At 36.5% G+C, this 11,539-nt stretch overlaps 1 protein-coding gene across 2 annotated transcripts in view; it reads right to left on the bottom strand.

Moving 5' to 3' along the window:
* Positions 1-1,105: 1,105 nt before the first annotated feature.
* The window catches only part of LOC127582005 (protein FAM102A-like), a 92,709-nt gene continuing 82,275 nt past the window's right edge, over positions 1,106-11,539 (bottom strand). For both annotated transcript variants that reach the window (XM_052036912.1, XM_052036913.1), the window contains exons 10-11: positions 9,671-9,740; positions 1,106-9,243 (exon numbers count right to left, since the gene is read on the bottom strand). In XM_052036912.1, the coding sequence (XP_051892872.1) occupies positions 9,198-9,243; positions 9,671-9,740 (116 nt within the window). In that variant the 3' untranslated portion in view covers positions 1,106-9,197. The remainder of the gene's footprint in view (positions 9,244-9,670; positions 9,741-11,539) is intronic.

Raw genomic sequence — 11,539 nt, 5'->3', positions numbered from 1 at the left:
ATGCTCTATTCAGATATGATTTATATAAAAATAAATTGTAGTTTTTAAAAAAAAATAGTTTACTCTCCAGCTTTGAAAGACAAACCAATGTTCTGGGAATATTTCCCCAAAGATTAAAAAACATAACTGAAGATGGTAGATCAATTATTCCCAAAATTTCTGCTTGGAGAATCTGGCAAATATTGGCTTCCAGGGACCCCTTGTTAGAACTAACACTCAGAAGCTTATGAACTTGTAACTGAATGATATAAATTCATCCAGTGTTTTGTAAGAGACTATGTTACTCAACCGGTATTGTACAATGACTATGTTACTCAACCGGTAATCCAGAATCCCAAATGAATAATCCAGAGAATATATTCACACCACATCATGGCAGTTTGAGAATTTTTAATCTATAAATTAGATATTTCTGCAATCCTCTGAAATTTTGATAGACAATGGGGCAAGAGTATCAGAGGACAACAAATTAGATAGCTTTATCAAAGAGCCAGTGCAGGCATGACATACTGAATGGGTGTCTACACTGAAATATTCTATGAGATGTTTGGAATGTCTCTGAAAATTGTGAAAATGTTCACTGCCTAATTGTTTGTTGAACATCATCAGTGCCTTGAAGGGTTGACTGTACAACCTAGTATGTTTTGAGCTATACTTGAAGGAATCAACTCATGTACGCTGAATTTGTCAATTGATGGCAATCTAACGAGCTGATAACTATCCTTCAGTTTCAAGAAATCAGGAAATCTACTTGGGTCTCCAGTACAGGCCACTCTCCAAGATCCCCTCTTGGTAAAATGAAAACAGGTGGCCCACTGCCACCCTTCAGATGAACAATCCGCCAATACATACCATGTTGCCTTGCATAAAGATCGAGCATTTAGGCAAATGATCACATCTACAGAGCCATAACAGGAGACAAGGAAGTTGTAAAACTAGAAATAAAAGCCAATGGGGAAAGACCCTTTGGGCAATTCAGCCTGTCCTACTCAATAATGATTCCTTAATAAACACACTTTGCATATCACTCAAATAGAGTATTCTCCTGGGAGACGAGATAAAAACCCAGGCAACTGTTCTTTGTTTAAAATAAAATTCTTTATACTAAACACAAAATAACAGCTTTTATTGTTAATACAGGTACCCAATACCATTTCCCAGAAAACACAGTATTACATGATACTGTCCTATACTTACACTTTAAAATATGAAACAAATAACCTTAATACAAATATCTTTTAACCAATTACAGTACATTGTGCATTCTAAACATATCTAAATGTTATACAATATTCCAGCTGATAAACATTTCTATAAATTCCGCATCCTCTGGGCATTTAAGAAACCTGTACACCCACCTCCATTGAATCACAAAAATAAGTGTCTAAATATATCATTTGGAATACATTCTGTTACACCTTTTTTTTTAACAAAATCATAAAAATCTTTTTTCATCATTCAACTTTAGTTGAGAGTTAGGTCATTTCAGAAAATGTTAAATCCATCTACTGAAGGGCCTGGACTCTCAATGCATAGCTTCAAATCCCATTCAGAAATATACAGTATCACTTATGACAAATGGAGTGCCAGATAACCACAAATCATTTGCCCCAAAAAGAGCTGCTTAAAAGGAGTTGATAAGAGAAATTTATTTCAATTTATTTAATGTTCTACCCAGACAGGTCATCATTGTCCCTTTCAGCAATCCATTAGGGTTTATGTGTTGGCATTTAATGAGTAAATAAAAATGGAGCCTAAAACAATAATTTTGAAAATAGTCTAATTTTAAGGTTGCTTGCTAGTTTTAGAATCCATGAAGTACCCCATTTCTCTCATATGTAATATAGAAATACCACAAACCTGAAGAAAATTGAGGAACAAGCAAAATTCAGAGAAGTAATTGAATAGCCAATATAAAGCAGTACACTTAATAACCAGCTTTGAAATAAAACATCCACTGCAGAGTTTGCGAAGTAATCAGTAAACCTGCTCTATACTTTTAAATAACTAACAAGCCTCCAGAACACAGATCAGCAGTGGTCCATGAAGCATACAGTGGATTTCAATTCTTCCCTTACTTCTTTCTCATTTTGAAAGCACCGAGCCATTTTATAACAATTAGCTTGCAAGTTCTTAATCAACTATTCTGCTAGAATGGATTTAGCTGTGTACTTTTTTTTACAAAAACTGCATAGGAAATTGTATGCATTTTTGTTAAATTTAACTCTGGTCTCTTTTCAACTGATTTTTTAAAATCTACTTCTAGTTCCTTTTATTTCTTAATGAAACACAGAATCTCAACTCAAAACATCTCCCTCACACAAACCACTAACTCAAGTTGCATAAATTAGTTTGAAACAAATGACTATCAAAATAGTATGAAGCATCTGTTCAGGTCTTGTTCTCATCTTTTACTCATCTGTAAACCATTCAAGTATGAAATTCTGGTGTGCACGATAGAAGACCTATACAGACAATGCTATGTGGAATGGATATGCATCACAACCATGCTCTCTGTTGAAGAGGCATCAACCCCTCTTCAAAAGAGGGAAGAAACAAGTGGAGGTACTAGAAAATAACAGGATCAAAAGGGTTTAATGGCTTTAAGTTTGACTTTGATTTATCACTGTGTCATCTACCAATCCCTTCCCAGTCCAAATAATGTATAACATCCATCCATAGAAAGCATTGTATAACTAGTGCAACTAATTGCAGCCAACCCTTATCTTAATCAATCGCTTTCAGTTGTGCTGCAATATCTTAAAGTGATGTAGAAAACCTTTGTTACATTTATCAATATTGTGTTAACTGCTTTGGATTTACCATGGGAATTAAATAGGGCAACTACAATGCCTCAACTATTCATCATTATCGTAACTGGGCAGAGACTACCTTCATCAGTGTGGCTAGATGGCACTCCATTATCCAAATATCTTTAGTCAGAGGAGGTTACAACAATCCAGTATAAATTCTCATTCATTGTAATACCAAAAAAAATGCTGCCTTTTAGAAAAGAAAATCAGAAACATATATCAACACTTAAATGCAATGTTCTAAACACTTAAAATGTCACACAGGGAGATGCCCTTGATTTTAGGCAAACAACTCATGGCAAAAAAAAACAGAACACAACCAGCCTGCTGGTTGCAAGTACTGTGATACAAACAAAGAGTTCCTACAACAGTGGTCAAAAATTGGACAGTTTCACAAGTAAAAACAATCACTAAACAGTTACTTTAAAAGTAAATGTTTGATTGGCAAAAGAAGTTGGAAAAAGCAGTACACCTGAGCTCTAAAATGGATTAATAGCTAATATAGTATCTTAATCATGGACTGAATAAAGCAAACTCATATACCATATCCAACAAAAGCAAAGTTTCTTCGAGTCAATAGTGGTCTTTTGGGAACTCACATTTGTTGGTGCAATGCATTCTCTTCATTAACAAGGAACCCCAGTGTTATATTTTGTTTTAACCAAAATATCATGCCTTCCCTTTAAAGTTACTGTTTTTGTGTGATTTTAAGCAAATGCAACTTCCATTGTGGAGACTGCTTTTTAGGTTTGCCTTCCGTGATCCCTGGCTTGTCTGATCACTTACACAAGGATCTTGGAGGTGGTTTGGTACTTTAATGCTGCTGTGGCATCAGAAGGTAAGGGAAGAGAGCTGGTAAATATCACCCACCAACTTCTCAACAAAGGAACACCACAAAAAACTAAACTGGAATGAAAAGACTTGGAGGGGTTCTAAGATAAAGAATTAAAAGGCTGCTGTACTACATTAGTTAGCAATTCTTTGCTTTGGTTGAATATAATTGAGTATTTTAATGGCAACGTCAAGCCACAATTTTCATTGTGGCTTTCATTCAAATGTTTCATTAGAAAATAATTTACTTTAAACTTTGATTAAAAAGAATACCCTAATCTCCAATAATCAATGTTATTAAAACATAATAAAAGGGTTGCTAATTTGAAACCTTGATGTCAGTTTTGTTGTCGCTGAAAACATTTGTTTCAACACCACCTGAAAAGTTCATGAACTTCTTTTGATAAAAGAATCAAAAGGGAAAGGGATGTACATCAGATAAGCACACACACTTACATATGTGCGATTACTTTGATGCACAAGGAGTTACACAACAGATTTTCTATGGAAATACTTGCAAGATATAATAACACATTGCTGTTTGTGTGTACTGTAGGATCCTGATTCAAAATTCAAAGACATTAAAAAAAAGAAATCTGCTTTAGATCTATATCTAGACATATGACACAAAGCAAAAACTTAATGGTATATAAGTCAATTCCTGAAATAATGGGGGTCTTGAAATTGCTGGCCATTTTCTTGACTGTATCAAATACTGATGCTGGTGACCACTTGTTATTAGAAAAACTTAGAACAAATAACTACCAGTAATGAAGTATTTAACAATTTTTTCTTTGACTACGTAAAATTAATTTTTTTTTCCACTATCATTGTCAATTTGTGCAGCAATTCAGTATGGAGAATTAACTAGAAAATATTGGGTATCAAATCTATAGCATTTATTGAACAAGCACTTCAGAACCAGCTGTGCTTCAAGCCTAGCTGTTTCAGAACAGTCACAATACAGGCATTTACCTGACAAAATTGTCTGGGTACATCCTGTTCACAAAATAAAAGGACAACTCCAATCAGGCTAATTATCATTCAATCGGTCTACTCTCAATCAAGAGCATAGTGAAGGAAGGTGTTGGTGATGATGCCATCTAGCGGCATTTACTGACCATTAACATCCACACCATTGCCCAGGTTGGGTTCCACCAGGACTATTTGGCTCGAAATCTCAACATAGCCCCAACATGAACTAAACAGCTGAATTCCAGAAGTGAGGGTGACTGCACTGACATTAAGGCAGCGTTTCACCAAGTGTGACATCAAGGAGCACTGGTAAAACTGAAGTGAATGGCACCAAGGGGAAAACTCCAATGACTGTAGTTGTACCTTGCAAGAAGGAAGATGGTTGTGGTCATTGAAGTCCAGGACACCAGCACAGGAGCTCCACAGAACCATGTCTTGACCCAACTATCTTCAGCTGCTTCAATGATCTTCCTTCCATTGCAAGGTCAGAAGTGAAGATGTTTGCTGATGACTGCACACTCCTCAGCAAATGAAACAATCAATGCCTCCATACAGCAAAACCCAGACAACATTCAGGCATGGACTGAGAAGTGGCAAGTAACAGTCACATCTCAAAAGTGCCAAGCAGTGACCTGCAACAAGAGTCTAATAATTTCTCTTTGACATGCAATGGCATTATCTTCACTGAGTCCCCTACCATCAACATCCTGCAAGTCACCAATGACCAGAAAAGCAACTGGCCCAGCTACACAAATACTGGGACCGCAAGAGTTGGTCAGATGCTGGATATCCTGCTGTGAGCGATTTTCTGATTCCCTAAAGCCTTTTCACCATCTACAAGGCACATGGATGGAATATTCTCTATTTACATAGATGAAACAGCTCCAACAATTTGCAAGAAGCTCAACACCATCCAGGACAAAGTAGTCCACTTGATTGGTACCTTATCCTCTATCCTTAACATTCATTCCCTTTTCTACCTGCGAACAGTGGCTGCAATGTGTACCAATCTACAAAGTGCATTGCAGTTATTTGCCTTGGCCACTCCAAAAGCACTTCCCAAACCTACAAACTCTACCATCAAGAAAAACAAGGGCAGCAAGTGCATGGGAGCACCACAAGTTGCATGTTACCCTCCAGGTCACACCTTCTTGATTAGGGAAAACATCACTGTCCCATCACTGTCACCTGGTCTCACTCCTGGAATTCCTTCCCTCTCAGTTGTGTGGGAATACCTTCACCAGCAGTGGTTGTTAAAGGCAACAGATCACCCACATCTTCTGAAGAGCAATAAAGAATGGGAAATAAATGATGGACTTGCCTGCATCATCCAGATCCCCCAAAAAATTAAACAAAAAAATAATTTGTACAGAGTGTATTTGTAAAACACACTTTTATGCTAAGATTAAACACCTTTGGCAGCTATTGTTCTATATTGTGTGTGGCATGCAACAACGTTGTTACTTAGAAAGGGGGATTACACAAACACCTGCCTTCAATGTATTTTAACCTTACTCAAGAGTTTCAGACAGACACCTGCTGCAGAGGATTAGCCCAAAACCATTAATTATGCATGTTGAAAGTGTCCTCCCAGTAAAACGTAAATTGGAAATATTGGAGGGGAAGGGTGGGGACAATGGGAGGGGGTGTGGAGGAGGTTGGGGTCAGCTCAAGAACCAATTGTACCAAAGTGCAAAATAGGTGTGAATATGCAATTCAATCCAATTAACAGATTAAAGATGTCCTTATGTCAAACTTGTTCTTTTTTCTATTAAGTAGCCTACAACCTTGAACTAAACGCAGCCATTAAAGCCTCAAGTTGTATAAATGGATGCACATATACATCAGAAGCCATTTATAATAACTTTTTCTCTAATCATTTTGTATCATGGAAGTGGGTTTCTAAAACTCTTAAGCTTTGGATGGTTGACCCTACTTTCACCCAAATGCCTCAAGTTTGAATTCAGCTCAATTTTTTGTCTGTAAGGGTCTTGTGGTCAACAAATTTGGGTAATTACCAGAAGATTCCTGGTTTAAATGTGCACAATACAAACATGCTCTAATGTGACAGCAATTCTCTATCTCAGTAGTGGGAAAATGGAAAAAAAATACTAGTACTCTTCAAAGCTTCACTCTGCATACAAGCATGCTTAACCTCATCCTGGAATGTGAAAATCTAGAAGCCAATTTTGTTGTGGTGGAACACGACATGGTGACTGGGTTGCCCTAGGAGTTCCAGCAGCAACACTATGTTCAAACATCACCATTTTTTCTACCTTTATTACATATGCATGCTGGTCAAATGGGCATTCTTTAACTGTTTAGAGAACCTTTACTGTGGCTAAACAATTGTTCCAAAGAGATTATTTAAACAAATATGCAGACTTAGAAAGTATGTTTAATCATCTGTGAACCTGCTGCCCACGTTACTTAAATATGCCTCAGCAGGTAAAATGTTAATTTTTACTATGCATTCAAAGATAACAAGCTAAAGTGTTTTCTTATACTAGTTATTACAGAACAGTTATTAAAACAGTACAAAAAAAATCAGGACATTTTATTCATTGCAGCCTTGTGTTCTAGGCCTCAATATACCACAGATACAAATCATGTACGTGAACCATTCACAGTACGTCAATCAAGCCACAATATTCACAGGTGACATGCAATAGCGAGACGACGTGAATGGTGCAGAAAATGTTCAAATCCTCAAAGTGCATAGCTAACCAATGCCAAGATATTCAGGAGCAGAAAATGACATCACAAAAGAGCTGAAGCTTCTAGACATAAGTGATTGGAGTCATTTGTTCCATCAGAGGCAACAATGCTGATGGCAGCAAACTGGCTCAGAACTGCGAAGTCCAAGACCTGGACAATTAGAATACTCACTCACAGTCTGCCAGAGTTAAGCAGTAGATAACGGGAATGTATTGCAGTACTGGAACATAGAATTTTCATCACTAGATCTTTGCATTGGCAAGAATGAAGTGTTCCAGTAGCCATGTTGTTGGCAAAATAGTTATTAATGCTATGCATCAGAATTCTGTGACATTTCTTTAACTTGGTCTCAGATCAACGGTGTATTTAATTTTATCCTACTGGTCCAGAATCAATTCTGGAAAATGAATTTGATTTGGAAAGAAACCATTTTAAGCAAACAAAAAGCCTGTAATAAAGGACACTTACCAATGGACTTTCAGGATAATCCCAATTTTAGAACAGCAGTCAATGTTCAAAATATAATGCAGTTTTAAGAAAATATCTTCTGCAAAGAGAGGACTTCCCATTGGTTTTATAGACATATGGGTGCAATTCAAAAGGTAATATTAGGGTTCAAATATCTGGTTCAGTAATCCGTCACTTGTTACTGCCGAATATACTCTTACCTCTGAATAATTTTTGACTAGGTTATTGTAATTGCATTAGGTGCTACTTAAATGTATTTCTTTCCTTAAATATTTAAAAGCAGCCATTGTCCTTTAAGTAAGTGTTCATAAAGTACAGGTTAAAATACATTTGATTTTTCTCCTCTTCAGTAAAGATTTAAAACAAAAGTGAAGATGAATGAACTGGCTCCCTGCCTAAAAAGAAATATGCCCTTTAACATACATTATTAAAAGAAAAATTATCTGCACAAAGTTGCTGAGTCCCTGACTAGCATAGGAAGCATCAGAAGACATGAATAAAGTCACTACTAAACAAAACAAAATAACATCCTATAACTTGATTTCAGGAGAAATCCAACACCCAAAGGTTACTCAAATACTCAGTGCAAAGACTTCATAGTATTTTAAGCATACTTTAGTGGCGTCATGGTTGACTCATCAATTTGAAATTGGAATGATCAGAGTTTTAAATGGAATTGGATCATTATGCTTATAATTAAGCATAGCTCCACCTTTTCCTGACAGCTGATTCTGATGTGAAAAATCACGGTAGTGGAATTTTTAAAATTAAAGGAAAACTTGTGTGCTTTTCTTGTGATCAGAATCACAATCAAATTTGTCCACATAAACCTAACTAGAAATTCTGCTACACACTGATGTTTGGGGTAAACACAATTAAAATCTTTAAGGGCATTGAGAAGTAATTTTTTCTTAACATCACAGTCAAAGAAAGATTCATGGACTAACATGCTGCTCATAACCTTGGTCTGCAAACTTCTTGGGAGAGAGATCTTTTATACATGCTCTGGTTTGTCATGAATTTATGCCACAGCGTTTTATAAAAAAGCTACCCCCTTTTCAAATGATCACAGCCAAATGGCTTTGGTATTTAAATATTGTGTTTAAAAGGATTTCTGAAATAAGTTTTCAATGTCAAAAAATGTTTTACCTAAAATTCAATCCCAGCATTGGTTTAGTAGATTTTGCAACATAAAACCAATTGCCTATCACTCCAATGCAGTGTGAATCAACATCTGCCAATACTTAGGGATATTGGATAGAAACAGCCACCCTCCTCCTCCAGTCCAGCTGTATGGGTGGGCAGCATAACCTGGCGATAAGATTAGATGTGCAGTAGACAAGGAGCTTGAATGGAAAGTGGTTAGTAGATTCAGAGCGACCCAGAAACTTCTCAACGGCTCTCAATAACAACAGGCTCAAAGACACCTGCTGACACCCTGTAAAGAAGGGAACAATGCTCATTACTCACACACCAAAAAATATAGGTTTCAGTTAACCAAAAGATATTATGGAATATGAGCATAGGTAGGCTTATGGAATTGGTAACAGGATCAGTGGTGATCTCATGGTTTACTCCTGCTCCCATTCTTATATTACATTAAAACAACTGTAGATTTAGAGGGTCAAAATTGTAACAAAAAGGGTAAAAAATGTTTTTCTACAACATTTCATTTCCAAACAGGGAAAGGCAAAGCTGAAGGCCAGCCATATAATCCAAGACAAACCTCAAAAAAGTTACTTTAAAGGAAAGTATTAAGGTTCATTTTGGAAAAAAATTACAAACAAAATATCTGGCCTTTAAGATAATTTGGTTACTGTACAGGGCCTGTCAACTGCGTTGAGTGATAATACAATGAAACTCACCTGTTTCCCAGCTGAATGCCACTGAGTGCTGTTGTTCCATCTCTGCTCACAAACAACCTTAGATTACTGTCTGGAAATGAAGTGTACAGGCCATTAACATGCTGTAGAAATAAAATCAAAAGCACCAGCAGGAAAACAATTATTGCTAGTGACGACAACTCCGGTTTTCATATTATCAAGACCAGCTATCAGAAACTACAATGAATTAAACCATGCAGTGTTTGCTGATCTGCATGCAACCACAGCACCCACTGATGTAGAATTACTCAAAAATAGCATGTAGAGAAATGATCAATGAGTTGTTGCATGATTGAACCTGAGGGAACAAAAAAGGAAAATGCTCTGTTCTCCCTCAAATAATGATATAGGACTTTTTGACATACACTTGAACTTAAGTGTTCAAGGGTTGTCAAAGTAGACAAATGAACCTTTAATTCAAAGTTCATTCTGAATTACTATGTCAACTACATTAATTGTTTGTCAGTGGACATTTTTCTGGAACACAATTATGTGAGTACTTCTTTGTTGCTGGAAGTGGGCAGGGCTGGAGAACAATGGAGAGAAAGAAAACCACATCTGGAAAAACAATTAGTTTTTGTAAAAATGTAAATTCTTATGAGGTTAAAATCCTGTAATTCAATATTTTAGTCATGGGGGAAGATGATTCAATGGCAACTTTCAAAAAGGAATTGAACAGACATTTGAAAAGGAAAAGACTGTAGATAAAAGGTAAGATGCAGGGTCTCCTTGACAGGCACCTCCATCTCTCCTCCATGATTTTAACTCATCATTTAGACCTCTAGCACCAAGACTCCAGGAGTACTGGCTTTTCACTTTAAAAATGTTGTAGCAAGTATGGATGAAAGGTCATTTTGTCCAGAATAAGTCACACAATTGTTGTTTTACCAAATTTGGGAGAATGAGCAAGTGTTTTTATTCATTTTTTTTCTTCTAACTTAAACATGGATGCAGTTCCAATCATACTATTTCCTTTACTATATTAGTCTGTTAATATTTAAAAGTCATATTAAAAATACACAGTAATGAGTTAAAACTAATATTTAAGTCTTTACTTCCTCCCTCAATGATTACATCAGCTGCCTCTAATATATTTGCTTATTTTTCCAGATTATAGGGTACAAACACTAGAAGTGGAAATATTTATCTCCCTTTGATACTAAATGAATTATCATTTGTTGTGTCACATTGCTCATCTATACAACATCTATATGTCCATAATATAACAGTGAAATACTACAAGGGAGTAAAATTAATCACACTAGAGAGCACTGTGATTAAGATTCCCAGGATTTCAGTGAAATGAAATACATTTACTTGAACTGGACAAACAGGATTCAAGATGAAATACTCAGCAGCAAAATTATAGCTTCTGCCTTCTAAAGACAATCTTCTGAATTGGGTACACAAGGTTAAGGACTTAAATTTTTATAAATTAGTCACTGCTATGTTAACGTCAGGGGGAAATTGTGCTCACCAATTAAGAACATTATGCATCAAATCACAAGACAAGGGAGCAGAAGTAGGCCATTCGGCCCATCGAGTCTGCTCCAAAGGGGAAAAAGAAAAATGAGAAATTGGGAGGAAGGGGGGGGGGGAAAGAGAAGGGAAGTCTGCCAAAAACTATTCTAACCCCAATTTCCAGCCTTATCCCCATATCCCTTGATACCTTGACTAATTGGATATCTATCTATCCTCCTTAAATGCCTCCAATGATCTGGCCTCCACTGTTGTACGTGGCAAGGAATTCCATAAATTCGCTACCCTCTGGCTAAAGAAATTTCCCCTGATCTGTTTTAAATCTGTACCCTCTAATTCTAAGATTGTGCCCTCTGGTCCTGGACTCACCCA

Source organism: Pristis pectinata, chromosome 23, assembly GCF_009764475.1.
Source record: "Pristis pectinata isolate sPriPec2 chromosome 23, sPriPec2.1.pri, whole genome shotgun sequence".
Lineage (NCBI taxonomy): Eukaryota > Metazoa > Chordata > Chondrichthyes > Rhinopristiformes > Pristidae > Pristis > Pristis pectinata.
Note: the sequence above shows the minus strand (reverse complement) of the source record. Positions and strands in the feature narration are given on the sequence as shown.